Source organism: Carcharodon carcharias, chromosome 1 (assembly GCF_017639515.1).
Source record: "Carcharodon carcharias isolate sCarCar2 chromosome 1, sCarCar2.pri, whole genome shotgun sequence".
Taxonomy (NCBI): Eukaryota; Metazoa; Chordata; class Chondrichthyes; order Lamniformes; family Lamnidae; genus Carcharodon; species Carcharodon carcharias.
The window spans coordinates 75,235,665-75,256,872 of NC_054467.1; the positions used below are offsets into that span (position 1 = coordinate 75,235,665).

A 21,208-nucleotide genomic window follows, 5' to 3' on the forward strand; every position below is an offset into this window, starting at 1 on the left:
ACATTAGGGTAACAAATAGAGAAGCCGTTAAGCATCAGAAGTTATAAACAATTGGTATAATAGTATATCAGACCTGCATCCAACATTCCCCAACTGCAGCCGAGGTTCTCTTTAATGGATACTAAAAATGGCTAACTCCCAATTTCAGCCCCAGGTTTGGTAGGAGAGAGCAGGAACTGATGGTAATTTAGGAAGCAGAGGAAACAATGAGCATCACCTGCCTAGGTTGGTTATTTATACTGTTTCTGCAAAATCTCCACTGCAGTTACAGCAGGAAATCAAACCTGCCATCTATATGCTTCTTTAAAATTTCTTTCACATTGGTTCTTCTGTCTATCACGCCATGCAGTGTAAGAATAGCTGTTATGTTGTGCCTCCAGACCTAGTGGAGAATTTCCACTTGGGTTCTCCCAATTTCTAATCTGAATGGCAGCCCTGGACATTCCACTATTGGACTGAGGTTTCTGTTCATTCTGCCATCAGAAGATTGGGAGAACCCCAAGAAGTTCCAACTGCTAACATCTTGTTCAGCTATAAAGGTTTGCATGGATGAGTTGCATTATTGCTTCTCCTTTATGGCCAGTTGCTGGCACTAGAATTGTCTTACAAACCACATCCAGCCTAAAGACTAAATTGAATCCAACTCAAGACTGTTCACATTTCAGTGTTTGCATGACAAAAGTTGATAAATATTTTCTAATAAATATACAAAGACATAAATGAAAAGAGGGGATTCAATAGCAGTTGCGAATGAAACCTATTTATTAGCATCTACCAACTTTCCTTTGTATTATCAAATGTGTAAGCTACCAAAATAGTTATGTTTATAGATGTACGATACGCTCATAAAAAAAATACTCAGCCATAATACACATCAGCCTCCACTTTTGATGTTGGGAAGTAACTCTGAATGCAATTTGTTGTAAGCTCATTCTGTTTTGCTGCTACTGATCCAAAATTGTCGAGGGTTCATGCAACAGAGAAAGGTTGGCTAACTTTGCAACGCTCGGCCTTGAAAAATGACACTGCACAGCCAAACCGATGGTTAAAGGCGCAAGTCATTCTCTTGAAATTTTATTAAAGATTAAACATCTTTGAAAGCTGCCACACTAAGTTATGGATGAAAATTCTGAGTAAATGATTTACTAATGCAAAGAGGAAAAGCAGGAAATCTGAAAAAGAAATATAAAATACTAAAAATGGCTAACTCCCAATTTCAGCCCCATGTTTGGTAGGAGATTGTAAATTAAAACAAAACAGAGTGGGGTAGAAATTCACCTTGGGTGGTAGCAGAAAATAAGTGACATTGGATCAGCTGCTTGTTATAGGTCCCACTTGAACTGCAAAACCATTGACTGCAGTCAAATTGACTATTGGGTAACATGCATAACAAGTGGCCGAAGTGAGACTCCACATTTTACACGTGCACACGATGCATTTCAAACCTGATGGCTCTATCACGGCAGGGGCAGGGCCGTAAAATGTGGCAAACCATTCAAAAGCCCATTGAATTCAGCAGGGCCGAGGGGTGGAATGTTCCCAAATTTGCACTAATTGCGGTAACGAGTGGCTAAAACAGCGTGCTGCCCGCCAACGGCGATGGTGGGTTTTCACGCCATATCAACCCAAGCCTACCTCATTATTTATGCACTCCCGGGAAACACACCTTTTCCATGGCGGGCAGGCTTTCATTCACATGCCTGCCCGCCCGCCGTTTCATCACACCGGGTGCCATGTTTAAAGGCCAGCCGCAAGCACAGCACTCATTGCTTTCAGCTCACCACTGCTGCCTGGAAGACATGCCCCTCAAAGGCAAGAGGACTGCAGGCCCCAGTTTAATGACGGGTCCCTCGAGTGACTGCTGGATGCCGTGGAGGCCCGCCGGGATGTCTTGTACCCCTGCTTTGGCTACAGGATGGGCAGCAACATGACCAATCCAGCTTGGGAGGCAGTGGCAGCGGTGGTCAGCACCAATATCCTTCAGAAGACGACAGCCACTCAGTGCCGCGAGAGGATGAATAATCTCCTCCGTTCCAACAGGGTAATTCACTCTTTTCATCGGTCCCAACACACACACTCACAAACCCATCAGACATCCACAGGGCCCTCGCTCATTGCCAGTGCAAGGGACATCACCATTCACTCTCTCACACCTTCAGCCCATTCATGGGACCACTCAGCACCCGCACAGGCCAGGCACATTTATCATCTGGCCCAGCAAGCATCCTGCTTTACTTTCTCCATCTTTATCCATGGAAGACAAGCTGGCACATAACAAGAGAGAGAAGTCGCAGACCTGTGGCGGAATGCTCAAAATCAAGGTCATCATGGACTTTGAAAACAAAGCCATCCAGCAGGCCAGTGAGGATCTGGACCAGTACTGTGCTGACGGTGAGGTTGGCTCTGCTCTACCAAGTGAGGATCCAGCACTGTAACATCCATCAGACAACCCTGCTGTGAGTGATGTGTCCTGTTTCACAGGCCACTGCCATGCATTAATTATTTCTCCTTGCTTTCGCAGGCGCATCTGCCAAATAGCCGACAGAATCCGTGACCCAGGACCTCCAATCAAGCCTGGAAGAAATCTCTGGAGCAGAAACTAGAGGCACCCTCTCTGAAGTCCTGTCACAGCGCCCTATCCTCCACACCCTCCACCAGGGCAGAGACACACATCTTGGTGGGACCTAGCTTTAGAGTAGCCCCAGGATCACAATCTGGTGAGCACATTGCACTGTATGATCCACAACAGGCGGTGGCAGGGATTTCCCAGGTCCCCAGCATTCGGAGGACTGCTGGAGGCCAGAACGTTGCTGAGTCTAAGTCAGATGACGAGCCTCTGGACTCGATCATGTCACAATTGCTGGAGCTGCAAAGACAAGGTTGGGAACATCAGAAAGAGATGTCTGCTGCACTCCTCAGATTGCAAGGCATGATGGAGCATTCTGTCTGCCTTCAGGCTGAGATGATAATGCCGGCATGCCAACGCACCAAGGTTAACATTGGTAGGATGGCAGCCGCCATGGAGACCTTGGTCCAGGACTGCTACGTGGGCTCAAATCCATCTCTGATGCCATAGTTGGCCGCCAACAATGTATATGCGAGAGGGGCATGGGGCAGCTCGATCTCACACCAGCTACCCCTGTTCCTCAAGGAGTCAGCCTCGGGCCCCTGGACACCCATAGGGAGGAGAATCCGCAGGTGCACACAACCCCCCTCCTGAGACTTTGTCCCCAAAAGGGTCACCTACAACCCCCCACCCCCCCTCCTCAGACTATGTCCCCAAAAGGGTCACCTACACCCCCCAACCCCCCGCTCCTGAGACTATGTCCCCAAAAGAGTCACCTACACCCCCCCACCCCCTACCTCCTGAGTCTATGTCCCCAAAAGGGTCACCTACATCCCCACAACCCCCCCTCCTGAGACTATGTCCCCAAAACGATCACCTACACCCCCCACAACCCCCCTCCTGAGACTATGTGTTCAAAAGGGTCACCTACACACCCCCACCCCGCCCCTCCTGAGACTATGTCCCCAAAAGGGACACCTACAACCCCTCACACCCCACCTCCTGAGACTATGTCCCCAAAAGGTTCACCTACACCCCCACACACCAACCCTCCTGAGACACTGCAGACCCATCCATCCAGGTGACTCAGAGAGTGTCCGGTCATCCGATTTCCCTCTTCCTGTGACCTCTGCAGCTGCAGCTCCACAGGCTGAGGAGGGTGCCACTGCCACACGGGAGGACCCTGAAAACAGGCTGGGACCCTCCAAGTCTCAACCCTCCAGAGGACGCCTGCCAAAGTCATACAGGGCGTCACAGTCAGCAGGCTGCCTCCATCCCCGCTGTGGATGTCCGGAGAGCAAGCAGGATTAGGACAGTTAAGGAGAATTATGTTTTATTTTCATCCCACCAGATTCTTCTCGATATGCAAAACAAATAATGAGACTGTTTCAGAGCAAGACATCTCATATTCACAAATGCACATTTATATAATCTTACATTCCAACATGAAAACAGATGCCAGAATTATGGAAGCAGTGGTATATTGTAAACCTGTTTCAGTATCAGTTTACCTATTGTACATACTTTAGGAAACCAACACACAGAAAACACAGGTCTGCTTTCTAAACAACACAGGCTGCCAAAAATTCAGTGTTAAAGTAACTCTCATAAAATGAAGTGGGGCTGCTTACATTTACCACATTAAAAAAATAGTTTTGCTTTTTTGATGAAGATAACAAGTAACTGAACAAAGAAAATATAGTAATAAAAGTGTAGCGGGATTTGGAGATCAAGGCAGTCATGTTCTACACAGATCACAGGAAAAATGCACTCTTGGAAGCAAAATGATCAGTTGTACAGATAAGTTGTACCATTTCAGTTGCTTTTATATTAACCTATATTTTAGTTGGATTCTAGAAGATTGTTATCCAAGAGTCACTTCCTGCCAGTTACACTACTGGATGCAACTCCTTTCACCTGGCAGCAGGATCATAGACCCACAAAGAAAACTGGGTCTACAAGTGTATCACTGGAGAAGGATGACAGACTTCAGATTACTGCTGGGAGCTGGCTCATGGACACTAGTCTCCAAGAATCCAACCTAATGAGCACCAATATAATAGTGGCTTCTGTTTAATTTTGAAACCCAACTCCCAGCAGCAGTTATTGTCCTCTTCTGGCCATTAGTATTTCTCTAATGTTGTCTTCTGCATCTTTCACACTGCGTTCCAAATAGGATTTTCGTTGCTCAAGTTCTTTGATCTTTTCTTCTGCTATTTTCTGTTTTTAGAGGAGCTGATTGTGAATTACAACTTTTGGCTGAAGAATAAACATTCTACCAACACCTTCGTACATGCGTGCTTCTTCGGGCATTGCAGATATCTCTCCATCTGTTAAATGTGCATGTTTCTTGGTCCTATTTAATTGTTCAATCTGCAAATCTGCAAGTTTCACCTTCTGTTGCGTATCAAGCACCTTAGTCTGCAATTCAGCAAAAGCCTTCTTCAACTCCAAGTCCACGGGGGCCGCCATCTTTAGAGCAAGTTGCACAGCCTGGGCACAGGTGTTAATCACTTGTACATGCTGTTCACTAATTGTCAATAAACTCGCAAGAACCCTGACTATGGCTCCTTGTTCTGATGAGCAGTGTTTGTGTCACTCAGATGTGATGAAAACTTTCTGCACAAGATAAAGGCAGGTGTCTCAGTCCAGGGCCTCTTTTCTGTGCTTTGTGCACTCTTCAGACCAAAGTGATGGCTCAGCCTAACACTCCCTGGAGACATTACTGATGACTGCACCTCAACGGTGCTTGTCTTTGCTGCCAGAATGTAGTGGGCAGACGCCACAAAGTGTTCTCATTTTCTCTGTGTGCTCTTAGCACCTTTAAGGAGAGGCTGGCCCCCATCTCTTCAGCATCTGTGACCAGTGACACTGTGCTCCTGAAGGGGTCAGGTGCTGAAGGCGGACAAAGGATCAGGTGCTTTTAAAGTTTCATGGCTGCGTCTCCATGATATGACCCTGGTTACCCAGTGCAAGCAATCTGCCCTCAGCCAGACAGGTGGCAGACATTCTCAGAAGCTATGTAAAGATCTATGGAGTGTCCTCACTGCATGTCGTCAATATCCCCCTGCAGTCAAGTGACTATTAGTGCCTCTATTGTATCTCCATGACAGGAGCGTTATCACAGAGCGTATGTGTACTGCCAAAAGCCAGACTGGAGTCAAACGTTCATAGATGAATTGCGAGGACCTATGGTATCTCCTCACTGCATGTCGTCATCATCCTCCACAAACCTAGCGGCTAAGAGGGTGTCCCGAGTGCATCTACCTCGGCTGGCCTGTACAAGGGCCTCATCACTGTAATTGTCATCTTCGAGGACCTCCTCACCCTCATCACCCTCAATGTCCTCCTCATCAGAGGAGACCTCCCTCTCTTCCTCAGCCAGCTCCTCTCTCGTTGCAGCGCCAAGTTGTAATAAGCGCAGCAGGCGATGACAATATGTGACACCCTCTGTGGATTGTATTGCAGGGCTCCACCAGACCAGTGCAGGCACCGGAACCTCATTTTCAGTAAACCAATTGTTTGCTCCACCAAGTTGCGAGTTGCAGCATGAGCCGCATTACACCTTTGATCTGCTGCGGTCTGAGGCCTCCACACGGGGTGATCAGTTACGTCCTCTGCGAGGAGCCATCCCTACAGCCTCTGTGGACCCTGGAAGACATCAAAGACCTTTGACCAACTGAGAATGTAGGAGTTGTGGACAGTCCCTGGAAAGTGTACGCAGACCTGCAGAATGCGTTTGTGATGGTCGCACACCAGCTGCACATTCAATGAATGGAAGCCCTTGACATTATTGACTGCTTGTTGCGATGGAGATCTGAGCGCCACATGAGTGCATTCAATCACATCCTGCATCTGTGGGAAACCCGAGATCTGGGCAAGTCCCAGCACTCTTGTTTCCTGGCTTTCCTCTTCCTGGGAGAAATGCATAAAGTTGTGTGCCCTTGTGAAGATGGCATCCATGACCTCATGAATGCATTTGTAAGTGGAGGCTTGTGATATCCCACAGAGCTGTGGAGCCTTAGAAGGAGCTATTGGTGTAAAAATTTAGCACTGCGGTCACTTTCATGGCTACTGGCAGTGTATCCCTCCATGTCGCTGTTGTGCCAAATCCTGGCAGATGTGACCAACCAGTTCCTAGACATGCGCAATCTTCAGCGACACTGGTTCTCGGTCATCTGCAAGAATGGAAGTGGCATTTATAGTCCCTGGGTCTAGCAAGGTGCCAACCAGTGACAGTTCACTGTGGCTGTTCAGCGTGCAGGAGCCCCTTCTTCCTGAGGGTGCTACTCCTCCCTCTGTGTAGCCAGGCACCTCAGTGGCTCTCTTCTCTGTCGTCTTCACTCTCTGTACATCATGAAGCATACTAGTTCACCAGGCTCCATGCTCCTGATGTACTCCTCCTGCAGCTTGAAAGAGAGAGATGCTTGGGTTAGCTTGGACATTCTAAGACCCTCTCTTAGTTAAGTCTGAAGGCCCCTTAATGCAACCCAGAGATGGCCAGAGATTAGTGTGCTGCATGGCTGCCCGAAACAACACCCACATCTGCCACACTCCACCTGACCGATTAGCGGCAGCTTTGCCCACTGGACTGCATGTTGTGCTCTCAGCTCAGGCGCAGGCATTCTCCTAACCTGCACTGCAAGGCTGCGCTGTTAGCTTGAACCATGGGGGAGACTGGTCCAATCCGGGATGGTGACATTGCAAGGGGCTGTAAGCGCCTCCACCAGTGACAGCTCCATGGCCAGCTTTAGCAAGGAGATTGTACAACATGCCCAGTCGTCCATCTGTTCTGCACTCCACTAAAAGATAGATAGACATGGGTTGTTTTTGTTGGAGCAGAGAAGACTGAGGTGCGACCTGATCGAGGTGTACAAGATTATGAGGGGCATGGACAAGGTGGATAGGGAGCAGCTGTTCCCCTTAGTTGAAGGGCCAGTCACAAGGGGGCATACATTCAAGGTGAGGGGCAGGAGGTTTAGGGGGATGTGAGGAAAAACTTTTTTACACATAGAGTGGTGATGGTCTGGAATGCACTGCCTGGGAGGGTGGTGGAGGTGGGCTGCCTCACATCCTTTAAAAAGTACCTGGATGAGCACTTGGCATGTCATAACATTCAAGGCTATGGGCCAAGTGCTGGTAAATGGGATTAGGTAGGTAGGTCAGGTTTTTCTCACATGTCAGTGCAGACTCAATGGGCCAAAGGGCCTCTTCTGCATTGTGATTCTGTGAAAACGCTCATTATTTGCAGCCTGTGCCCAAAGGGTGAAATGCTCTGGAGCACTTAGTGGCATTTTCATGCCTCTGCATTGCTTGAGTGGCAGATAAGCTAGAGTCCTGACTCCATGCATGTCAACGTGGCTGTGTCTGAACTGTCTCAGCTGCAGAGGAATGGTCACTTTATACAAGGTTTCCTTCATGTGTAGCTGCTTCCCTTCCCCCGTCCTTGTGCACTACCTTCAACTGCACTTTCATGGCCACTGGCAGTGTATGCCCTCCATGTCCCTGTTGTGCCAAATCCTGGCAGATGTGACCAACCAGTTCCTAGACATGCGCAATCTTCAGCGACACTGGTTCTCGGTCATCTGCAAGAATGGAAGTGGCATTTATAGTCCCTGGGTCTAGCAAGGTGCCAACCAGCGACAGTTCACTGTGGTCCAAGGTGCCGGGTTTACTGCAGCACTGCAGTCAGGCACCAGGCATCAATGTATCAGTCCACCAGCCAAATGGAGAACTGTAAGAAATAAACTTGATGAAGCTGCAGCATCTTGAGCCTAAAAAGTCTGATTATTATTCAAACTTCTGGCAACAAGACATAACAGGGGGTAGTAACTTTACACTTACTACTGAAGTGTAAAACTGTTGTTGTGAGTTAGGCGATTGTTTGCAGAAATTGTACCTAACTTTTTATTAATTTCAGTGGAAAGGAAAATCAGGCAGTTTTGATGATGAGCACCTGATTTATTCTAGTTTTTCTACCCAGTGATGTGTTGAAAATTACCCCAGGCAGTTGAGGGCAAGTATAGTATATAATTTTGATTTTGTGGCATAGTTAAAACTGGTGTTAGTGAATTTTCAACCTTTATTACAGCCGTACCAATAAATTTAAATAAAATTGGGAGTGATGTAAAACAAGCTGCAGCTTAATTACCATCTATTTTACACGATCACAAAATATCAAACCTACTTACACTTGGTCTTCAGAAAAAGCAAGGTTAGGGGGTTGGCAAATAAGTAAACTAGGGCATTCAGAGGTAATTCAATCCTGTTGCCATTATAAATTCCAATGTTCATTGCCTACGTAAAATTGTCAAAATGCAATTACACCCTGCTGCCAGTGGTGGTACTATAGTTTTTCTACTCAGGTAGTTATAATTGCAGCATGACAAGTTTGCATTGATAGTTGCCATTTAAAAATGTAGAAATGTATAATAAAATTTAGTGTGTGCAGGTGTAAGATTTTTAATAGAAAAAAATATTATTTATGCACTCATCCGTCAATTTTGCTGCTTGGGAAACATGAGCGGAATATCTTGTGAAGACACAGGGCAGGTTCAGCAGCTAAAAACAGGTTTTTAGTTTATTATTCAGGGCGCATTATCAAAAGTAGGTATGTCAGAATCAGTGAAGATATTCTGAAGTGGTGAGATTCAACTGAGTACAGTCCAAAATACATTGTCAAACCATCTACAGAAAAAAACGTAGAAAAAGATTCAAACATGAAATAGGATGTAATAGGATGTTTACATACATTGCAAAGGATTACATAGGCAAAGTAACAGGCCATTCAGCCCAACCAGTCCATGTTGACATTTATGCTCACTTGGGCATTCTCCCATTTTTCCTCATCTAAATCTATCATTGTAACCCTCCATTCTCCCTCAAATACTTGTCTAGCTTCCCCTCAAATACATTTATAACATTCGCTTCATCCCTTCCCTGTGGTAGTGAGTTCCACCGCTCTTCGGGGGTAAAGGAGTTTCTTCTGAATTTCCTTTTGGATTTCTTGCTGACTATCATATATTGGCTTTTCCCACAAGAGGAAACATTCTCTTTATATTCACTCGATCAAACCCTTTCATAATTTTAAAGGTCTCTATTAGGTCACCCTAATCCAACCATCGCCCCTTGATGTTCAATGGCATTATCATCTATGAATCCCCCGCTATCAACATCCAGGGGGTTACCATTGACTAGAAATGGAACTGGACTAGCCATATAAATACTGTGGCTAGACAAGCAGGTCAGAGGCTAGGAATCACCTCCTGACTCCCCAAAGCTTTTCCACCATCTACAAGGCACAAGTCAGGAATATGATGGAATACACCGCACTTGCCTGGATGAGTGCAGCTCCCACAACACTCAAGAAGCTTGACACCGTCCAGGACAAAGCAGCCCATTTGATTGGCACCACATCCACAAACTTTCACTCCCCCTCACCACCAACACACAGTAGCAGCAGTCTACCACCTACAAGATGCACTGCAGGAATTCCACCAAGGCTCCTTAGACAGCACCTTCCAAACCCATGACCAGTACCACCTAGAGCAGCAGATAGATGGGAACACCACTACCTGGAAATTTCTCTCCAAATCACTCACCATCCTGAGTTGGAAATATATCACCATCCCTTCACTGTCGCTGGGTCAAAATCATGGAACTCCCTTCCTAACAGCACTGTGGGTATGCCTGCACCATATGGAGTGCAGCGGTTCAAGAAGGCAGCTCACCACCACCTTATCAAGGGCAACTATGGATGGGCAAAAATGCTGGCCCAGCCAGCGAAGTCCACATCCCGCAAATGAATTTTTAAAAAGTCACTAAAAGCTAGCATGCGGGTGCAGCAAGCAATTAGGAAGGCAAATGATATGTTGACCTTCATTACAAGGGAATTTGAGTATAGGAGTAAAGATGTGTTGCTGCAATTGTATAGAGCCTTGATGAGACTGCCATCTGGAATATTGTGTACAGTTTTGGTCTCTTTATCTAGGAAAGCATATATTTACCATAGAGAGAGTGCAACAGAGGTTCACCAGACCAATCCCTGGGATGGCAGGATTGTCTTATGAGGACAGACTGGGGAAACTGGGCCTGTATTCTCTAGAGTTTCGAAGAATGCAAGGTGATCTCATTGAAACTTAAAAAATTCTTACAGTGTGTATCAGGATAGGTGTAGATGAGATGTTTTCTCGGGCTGGTGAGTCTAGGACCAGAGGACATAGTCTCAGGATAAGGGCAGGCCATTTGGGACTGAGATGAGGAGGAATTTCTTCATTCAGAGGGTGGTGAATCTTTGGAATCCTCTACCCCAGAGGCTGTGGAAGCTCAATCATTGAGCATGTTCAAGACAGAAATCAATAGATTTCTGGAGATTAATGATATCAAGGGATGATATGATCAGACATCTCAGCTCTGGGACATCACTACAGTAGTTCCTCAGGGTAGTGTCCTCAGCCCAACCATCTTAAGCTGCTTCATCAATGACCTTCCGTCGATCATAAGGTCAGAAATGGGGATGTTCACTGATGGTTGCACAATGTTCAGCGCCATTCACGACTCATCAGATACTGAAGCAGTACATGTCCAAATGCAGCAAGATCTGGACAATATCCAGGCTTGGGCTGACAAGTGGCAAGTAACATTTGCGCAACACAAGTGCCAGGCAATGACCAAATCCAACAAGGGAGAATAATCCCATTGAAGGATATGGGGATAGCGCAGAAAGTGGCATTGAAGTAGGTGATCAGCCATGATCTAATTGATCTAATTGAATGGTGGAGCAGGTTCAATGGACCACATGGCCTTCCCTTGTTCTGTGTTCCTACATTCATCCCCTTACATCTCACCTCAGTGAATTTTGAGCTCGGCATGACATTGAGCATTTTCTTTGGTCGTCTTTGCCTCTATGCCCAATTCTTTGGACAGGAGTCGCCCCCTGCTTGGCAGATCCTTTTACCCATACCCAGTAGACTCTCTCCAACTGGATCCCTCCCTCTGGCCTCTTCCCTGCTTAAATCTTGTCATTTGGAACTATTGGCATGATATTGGACATCTCAATTTCTCCTCTCCCCTCACTTGCTCTAACCTATCTCCTTCTGAATTCGCAGCACTCCATTCTTAAACCTTCAGTTGTCTGGCATACTGGCGTCTATGTAGCAGAGGCTGAATGCCAATTCTCTGTCACTTCCTCTGACCTCTCCCTGCGTCATGCATCTTTTCAAGAGAAAAGAGACCCAGCCTGTCAATCCTTTCCTGATATGTATACCCGCGCATTTCTGTTATATTGTAAATCTTCTCCGCCTCTATATCCTTTGTATAATTTGCCAACCAAAACTGCATGCAGTATTCTAAGCATGATCTAACCAAGATTCAATCCAGGTTTAACATAACTTTCCTGCTTTTCAATTCTACCCCTCCAGAAATAAAGCAATATGCTTACTTTTCTTTTTGGCCTTGTTAACCTGTGGCACAACATTTAGTGATTGCTGTATTTGTACTCTGAGGTCTCTTTGCTCCTCTATGCCACCTAGACTTGCACATTCCAAGTAATAAGGGAACCCCTATTCTTCCTACTGAAACGTACCACCTCACATTTAACTGCGTTGAACTTCATCTGCCAATTATTTGCCCATTTTGAAACTTTAATAGTGTCTTCCTCTAATTTGTTGCAGGCCTCCTTAGTATTGACCATCCCCCAATTTCATGTCATCTGAGAAATTGCTTTTTTATTCCAAAGTCCAAATTGTTAATACAAATTATGAACAGTGGTGGTCGCAGCACTAATCCTTGTGAAACACCACTTCCCATCTTCTGCCAGATGAAATAACTACTATTTACTCCTACTCTCCGTTTTCTGTTTTGAAGCCAGCTAGCATTCCACCAGCCTCCACATTCAAAGGATCATCCTCCGCCATTTCTGCCAACTTCAGTATGATGACACCACCAAACACACCTTCTCTTCACCACCACCCCCCGGCAGCATTCCATAGGGATCATTCCCTCCGTGACACCCTGTCCACTCCTCCATCACCCCCTGCACCTCAACCCCCTCCCATGGCACCTTCCCATGCAACCGCAGAAGATGCAACACCTGCCCCTTTACTTCTCCTCTCCTCACCGTCCAGGGGCCCAAACACTCATTTCAAGTGAAGCAGCATTTCACCTGTACTTCCCTCAACTTAGTCTACTGCATTCGTTGCTCCCAATGCAGTTTCCTCTACATTGGAGAGACCAAACGCAGATTGGGTGACTGCTTTGCAGAACACCTTCATTCTGTCCGCAAGCATTACCCAGACCTCCTTGTCGCTTGCCATTTCAACATTCCACCCTGTTCTCATGTCCACATGTCCGTACTTGTCTTGCTGCATTGTTCCAGTGAAGCTCAACGCAAACTGGAGGAACAGCACCTCATCTTCCGACTTGGCACTTTACAGCCTTTCGGACTGAATATTGAGTTCAACAATTTTAGATCATGAACTCTCTCCTCCGTCCCCATCCCCTTTCTGATTTTCCCCCTCCTTTTTGTTTTTCCAATAATTTATATATATTTTTCTTTTCCCACCTATTTCCATTATTTTTAAGTGTATTTCGATCCATTGTTTTATCTCTACCTTTTAGCCTTTTTCGATTCCTTCACCCCACCCCACCCTCACTAGGACTATCTGTATCTTGCTTGTCCTGCTTTCTACCCTTAATTAGCACATTCCTTTAGATAATATCACCACCTTCAACACCTCTTTGTCCTTTTGTCCGTGACATCTTTTGGTTGTCTCCACCTATCACTGGCCCTCTCTCCAGCTCTCTTGTCCCAATCCCCCCTCTTAAACCAGCTTATATTTCACCCCTTTTCTATTTTTCCTTAATTCTGTTGAAGAGTCATGCGGTCTCGAAACGTTTACTGTGCTCCCTTCCACAGATGCTGCCAGACCTGCTGAGTTTTTCCAGGTATTTTTGTTTTTGTTTTCAATTTCCAGCATCCGCAGTTTTTTGATTTTAGCAATCCACTGTGCCACTTGTCTCCTGACTGCTCATTTTCTAACCTTATTTGTTAATCTATTATGGTGCACCTTATCAAGGGCCTTTTGAACATTTCATATGCAAGTATTTATGCTTGTAAGATGTATATAACAATCACTTATGTATGAAAAGAACAAATAGCCCTGGCAATTTCTTTTTTGTAAGTAAAATTCTTATCCATTCATATCTACTCTAGTGTGCTTTCACTTATCCATATAATTAGAAGACTTCCATCTTGTGTGTGTTCATAGCATCACACCTTTCAAATAGGTCGCATTTCAAAATATGGCACTTCTAGGGTATCTCACATCAAAAACATTACACATCAAAGGCATTCTATATATGGGTAAGATTTTTCGGATAGCAGAATTTCTATCCCACCACCTGAAGAGTCAGCAGGGGAACCCCCCCCCCCCCCCCCCCCCGCCCCGCCCCCCGCCCCCATGCAAATCACAGCAACTTTGCAATCATTTAACACTCCTAGGTTCATTAATTGGCTGGAGATGGGGCTTTCACCTCTCACTCGGGCAGAAGTCTCACCTCAGAGCGTTGCCGGCAAATTGGATTGGTCAGCAGCCCTGTAGCCCCAGCAATAGCCAGGACTGGGACTACTAGCAGTCCCCAGATTCGAAGTCCTGGAATCCAGGACCAGGTAATTACAGGGCTTTCACAGTGGAGAGATGAGACCCACATGGGTTAGGAAGAGGAGTGTTGGGGGTCTTAATGGAGAGGGTGGGGGTGAGGGAGCACCTCTAGGGGCATATCTTGGGGGTGGGTTGCTCGCTGTGGAAAGGGGGCCCTTAAGGGAGGCGCCTTCCTCTTCACGTCTGAGGCCCAAGCAGGTGACCTGCCAGGCTTTCCCCCTGCCCTGAACTCCTCTTGCCAGCCTCAGAATTGAGACCAGGCAGGAAATGGCCCTTAAGTGGCCAATATACAGACACGTGAGGGCCTGAATTGGGGCAAGGGCAGGCAGACTGCTCTAGGCCTTGCCTGCCTTATGTAAAGTTGCATACAGGTCAGGGTGGGTGGCAGGCTGGAAAAAAAAGGCCCCAGTGAATTTTATGATCCAACACCCCCCCCCCCCCCCCCCCCCCCCCCCCCCCACCCCACCCCACCCCTCTCCCCCAACTGCCTGCAAACCCAGCGGATGACCATAAAATTCTATCCTATACCTTTAAGGCGATTCTAGAATCATAGGATTGTACAGCATAGAAGGAGGTCTACAGCTCATCCAAAGCGCAATCCAATTAGACACGCTCATATCTTCATATCATGCATGTTTTTTCTCCATCAAATATTTATCCAAGTCCCTTTTGACAGGTACTCTTGAATCTGTATCCATCACTCTAACAAACATTCCAATTTCTAAAACATTTTTTCTTCATGCCAGGCTCAAGAATTCTATTTTTAAAATTATTCATCAAATATTCAAATTAAAAACAGTTACATTCATTCAGCAGATAGCACAGGGTAAAATGGAGTGGCAAGTAAGCCGACACAAAATTAGATAGTCAAGCACTTTTTGCAAAGTGACTGTTCACAAGCATGTTGCAAAATTCAACCAAATCAAATTGTTCAATAATTCTTGTTCACTTCTTTCAGCAGTTGTTTTGTTTTTTGAATCACTGACTAAATAAACCTGAAAATTTAATTTGTAACATGCATCTGTTTTAGAAATATTGAAAGAAATCACTAAACTTAAACATAACTCCATCCAATATGATCTTCAAAAATCCCTATAAAAACTTTCCTGCTCACAGGCCAGCCCTGCCTCTACAACATGCGACCAGATTGCTATTCACTTCCCAATGCTTGCAATAGATTTCCTGCTGGTATTTCTCAAGCTTTTAGCATACTCATTTGTAGCCTGTGACAGTTTTTTATTCTTTCACATGAAGCGGGTGTCGCTTACTGGGCCAACATTTATTGCCCATCTCTAACTGCCCTTGAGAAGGTGGTGGTGAGCTGCATTCTTGAACCGCTGCAGTCCCTGTGGCGTAGATACACCCACAGTGCTGTTAGGGAGGTGCTTTTACAGCCAGCACTATCACATTCCTGACAAAATCTCATACACCACTACTGTAATAAACAAAGTTATGTGTTTTTGTGGCCATAATTAATTTATTTAATGTAAATATTTCATGATAATAAAAAAGTAGGAAAAAAAGTTAGTCAGACTGCACAGCTGCTAAATGGGACTAGCAGTCACTGTTTTGCCTATTAGCCAGCCATGGCTGCTCTACTGGCAGTTGCTAAGAAGCCCTGTTTGACCAAATAACATGAGAATGAGTCCTACTCAGGCGGTCATTTGGGACTTTCTGGGTAATAATTAATAACATTTCTGTGGAACTGGATGTTACTGCATTGAATAAACAATGATATATTTTTCACCTCATTGTTTTCTTTTAAAATTAATACAAGAAAGAAAGCTCAAACATGCATAAACTCTTAAAGAAGAGCAAAATGCTGCGGATGCTGGACATCTGAAATAAAAACAGGAAATGCTGGAAAAACGAAGCATCTGTGGAGAGAGAAACAGAGTAAATGTTTCGAGTCTGTATGAATATTCTTCAGAGCATAAACTCATGTCTATTTCACGAGCAATTTCATGTCTCCTGTTAGTTTTATTTTAATTGTATTCAGGTGGTGGCATTCACTTGGCCTTCATTTGTGCGCCTGCACATAGGAACAAAGTGGTTGTTGGGTTAGAAGGTACTTCTAGTCTCACACTCCTGCTAACAGGCAGTGCAACAATACTACAAGTATAACTATCCCTTCATATTATATATAATTAGATTAAAAATTAGCACTGTAATGATAATGTGAGAAATACAACTAAAATTGCAGCCCACTAATTCTAAATATAGACAGTGCATAATATTAGTAATACTAATGCAGTTTTGCCCACTTGTCTCAAACCCACTTATGTTAGTATTTGCTAACTTGGACAGAAAAATGAAGTCCCAGTCCTTCTCTTATGTCAATGTCAGCATAAACACTGGTATGCTTAATTCAACAAACCTTTCAAATCCTTAAGAACCTCAGGAGAAAATGCTCGCAAAGTTAGGATTTTCATTGCTATGGTACAGGTGTGGGCTGCATTCAGGCCAGCTAACCCCTCACATCCCTGGTCCCTCATAACTCCATGCCAAGCTGTGACATTTCCATGCCCATTCACCCACAGTATAGAACCAATGAACACAATAGGGGCAATGGGATGTGTTAAAAAACACAGCCTAATGGATGTCTGGGCTCTCAACAAAGAATACATAATGAGGCTTAGCTGAGCATCTGTTAGACCATTGATATAACTGGAAACAGGGAATTACAGGGAAAACATTTCTTGATTGACAGCACTGGCTCTCTGATTTCTTCTGTCAATTGCATAATGTTTTTGTACACAAAATAAAGAGGTTTCAAGTGCTTGTAGTTTCCGCTTTTGATACTTCAAAGGTTCTAGATGGTTGAAGCTTTTATTGGCTTGCAGTAAAAGGAGCCCTTTTTTAGAAAGCGGCAAGTTATGAATGAATGAGTGTTTTTTTTTTATTTTGCTCCCCAGCCCAACCCACACCTAGGACCCCGGCTCCTCTTGAAAACACAATAAGATAACACACATTTCAGCATCCCTTCCAACACAAATTCCTGGAGAAGCACTAGATATTTTCTGCAGCTATTCGAGACTTAACTGTAGAAGGCAGGAAATGTACAGAAAAAGGGCCATGCATGTGGAAAGGGACAAAGAAACATATGGACTACCAGACAAATAGAAAAAAAATAAGAAAAAGAAAGACATTCATACAGGGAAGTGGAAAGAGAGAGAGAGATGCAGAAAGACAGAAATTACGTGAGAGACATAAAGAGTGAAAACAATTACCAGCAGAAACTTGGAGTTTGAGAGAACAAATAAGGCAAATGGAATGAGGCATGCCAAAGATACAGCGGTCAGCACCGAGAAATGAGTGCTGATAAGCAGAAACAGTTACAACGAAAAAGTGGACATTTTTTTTTCTTTTTATCCAAATAAACCCCACAGGAGGTCAACTATGTTGTTCATTTCATACTCTAGTGTTGTTGTTCATTGAATATAATGTACAATGCAATGTAAGGTGGGAAAGTCAGTGCAAGATCAGCCCCTAGGAACAGAAGCTGTTAGCAAAGCGCCATGGGGTATGAATCTTTGAGGCTCCCTTTGCCAATAAATTTGATAACCCATTTGCCCTATACGCGATGCCATCATAAATTCTGTGGACAAGGTTATTTGAATAAAAGCATTAAATACTTGTTCCAGTAATGGCATTAGTGGAGCACTCAGTCCAGGAAACCAGCGGTGTTTTAGATTTATATCATTCTTATCCATCACAGGACAAAGGCCAGTGGGGGCAGATGGTGGCATAGTGATATTGTCACTGGACTAGTAGTCCAGAGACCCAGGTTAATGCTCTGGGGACATGGGTTCAATTCAATTCATTAATAAAATCTGGAATGGAAAGCTAGTCTCAGTAATGGCGACCATGAAACTATCATTGATTATTGTAAAAACCCATCTAATTCCCTTTAGGGAAGGAAATCTGCCATCCTTACCTGGTCTGGCCTACATGTGACTCCAGATCTACAGTCAAGTGGTTAACTCTTAACCCCCACACCCCCCCAGAATGGCCTAGTAAGCAACTCAGTTGAAGGGCAATTAATTATGGGAAACAAATGTTGGCCTTACCAGTGATGCCTATATCCCATGAAAGATTAGATTTTTTAAAAGTGCAGCCAAGATAACATTTGGCTCAATCTTTGATCACCCACTGGTCTGTCATTCATTGTTCTTAGACTGTTTGATATTCGGAAACAGCATTTTGGATCTCACTTACAACTCTTATACTGCAAACACGCCTGCTTCAAGTGGTGTGATAAGGAGGGGAACGTAGGCAGAAGAAGCAGTCTCTGCCTCCATCAGAATTTTTAAATGGCATTCTATTTGTGCTGAAATGACCACCTTCCCCCACACCACCCGCCGCCCCCCTGCCCCCAAATCCAGGAATTTGAACACTTATATTTCATGTCACCATTTTAGAGAATGGAATTTAGGAGCCTTACTCAATTTTCCGGGCTAACACTAACAGTGTTGTGTTTTTGTAGGTGATTGGCGAAGCAGGGGATTTTGGAGTGAAGGCAATGATGAAGAAGAAGCACATATTTATTTTGATCAAGATGGCAAAAAGGTAAGACATTAAACCAGGCGGACATGAAATGTCCTGTGACACTATTTGAAGAAGAGCAGGATAATTCTCCTTGGAGTCCTGGCTTTATTGTTCCATCGACATAATTGAAAAAAAATGAGCATTTTCTCATTACAGTATGTAGGAACTTGGCTGCCACATTTCCTATATTACAACAGTGACAACACTTCAAAAGTACTAAACTGACTGGATGGCCTGAGGCCATAGAAGGCCAGGTAAATACATCACATTGATATTGATTCTTTATTTTGTTATGGACATTCTAATTTAAGAAAATTATAACATGTTTTAGTAAGAACTTTTAATATCTTGGTCTGAAATTGCTCTCTCTGCTATTTTAATGACTAACCCATTTAAATAAGGATTAAGTTTATTGCAAATATAGTGGAAAGGGCAATTTCAGATCTACCATTTAAGCATTCATATATAAGCATGCAATGGCATAACTTCAGAGTCTCATTTATCAATAGATATTTAGCTAGATTCTTGCTGAGAATTCATTGGCATGTAGAATGATGGTAACTTCTGCAGCTTGAAAGTATATTTTTCTGAAAAGAATACCAAATTTCAGATATGATTTTCACTTCTTATCTGAAAACAAGTAGCCACCACTGTTAAGAATACCATTTTCATCTATTTGCTTGTAATTACGATCTCTTTTTTTGTGAAGTTTTTCTATTCCTGACAGCAACAATGTGAATGTTTGAGACATAGTGTTATGTCTCACCAAGCCAAAGGAAAGGACCAATCATACAATCATCAGGAGAACTGTGATGTGATTAAGTTTATCCCATTTATAAATGGACAATGCAGGTTTATGTGGCCATCATCTCAGATCATTCAGTGGTGTAGTCATGCCTTGTTGCACTAATGCTTCTTTACAAATTTACTTTTTTTCAAAATTTTCCTTTTTCTTATTTTTATCCCTGAATCTGCTGAGATATATCCATTTACCCATAAAACATCCAACTCATTACCTCTTAATGATCACAAAATACAGTGAAAGGCCTGCCATTTAGGCTTTGGGAAGCATGCTATAGAAATTTAGTAATCCAGATTTTGTGGAAACAATGATCATTGCACTTCTGAAACTGACAGCAAAACCTGGGGCAGGATTTCTACCTCATCAAGCAGGCACGGGAGCGGTCACAAGACCGACTGCCGTCCGCGATCAGGCCCCGACTGCGATTTCACGTTAGCTAGCCAATTAACGGCCAATCAACGTGAATCGCGTGTGCAACACTGAGCGCCACCAGGATGGGGGTGGGGGTGGGAGGAGGGAAAGAGCAGACATTTGCATGCAGATGCACGCATTGGAAGCTCCCTGAAGGCACAGTGCTGCCCCATGAAGCTGAAGATTTTTAAGAACATAAATAAAGAATTTAAAAATGTTACAACATGTCTCCTCATGTGACCCTGTCACATGAGCAGGAACATGTTGTAAATGAGATTTCAACTTTTTTAAATTTTATTTTTAATTCCTGTTGGAAACCTCAACCCGCCGGTGGATGAGGTTTCATAAAAGAATCCAAAAGCCGCTTGGTCTTTTCGTTCTCCTGCCAACGGAATAATTGGATGGCCATCAAAAAATCAGACTTAATTAATTGATTAACAGACCTCTTAATTGTCGGCGAGTGCACTGCCTCTTGTGCCCGCCCATCGAATGAAATATCGTGAGAGTGCGCAATAAGGTTGGGACCGTCGCCCAACATCATCATGCATTATTTTACTCTTGTTTGGGTACGCCCGCCCGACAAGAGAAAAGTTCTGTCCCTGGAGTCCACTCATGTGCAATTAAACACAGAAATTCAGGTGTTGCTGTCAATGATTCTATACTTCTCTATAGTGTATTGTTGGTGTTCCCGCAGACCACATTCAATTAGAAATCACTGAACTGAAGAGAACTTCCATTTTTACCCCATAATATTGCTGTTAAAAAACCCAAAAATTTTATATCTTGTTAATGAGCTGTAACTGGGCATGTAATAACTAAATGTTCTAAGTCAGAAAGGGAATAGGTGACTACCAGAAGGACAAGGAGCACCATGAGTCCATCTCGCTTTCAAACCAGTATTCGGTTCTGAAAGTGGTGGTTCCCCTAGGGAGTGCAGCGAGAGCCAAGTCTGTGGCACCATAGGTGGCTCAGCTACTCAGCAGAGGGGGAAGAAGTGGAAGAGTGATAGTGAGGGGAAAATACAGGTCACACTTCAGCCATTGATGTGACTCCAGGATGGTAAGTTGCCTTCCTGATGCCAGGGTCAAGGATGTCACTGAGTGGCTGCAGGACCTTCTGAGGGATAGAGTGAATAGCCAGAGGTCATGGTCCTTATTGGGACCAATGACATAGGCAGCAGAAAAAATGAGGTCCTGAAGGGAGAGTTTAGAGAGCTAGAAG

General features: G+C 44.4%; 1 protein-coding gene and 1 pseudogene across 1 annotated transcript in view; one reads left to right on the top strand and one right to left on the bottom strand.

Moving 5' to 3' along the window:
- ablim2 (actin binding LIM protein family, member 2) overlaps positions 1-21,208 on the top strand; it is a 502,624-nt gene that overhangs the window by 388,026 nt on the left and 93,390 nt on the right. Inside the window, exon 14 of the mRNA XM_041204527.1 lies at positions 18,713-18,795. Coding sequence (XP_041060461.1) covers positions 18,713-18,795 — 83 coding nt within the window. The remainder of the gene's footprint in view (positions 1-18,712; positions 18,796-21,208) is intronic.
- On the bottom strand, positions 4,584-5,041 carry LOC121287156 (annotated as a pseudogene).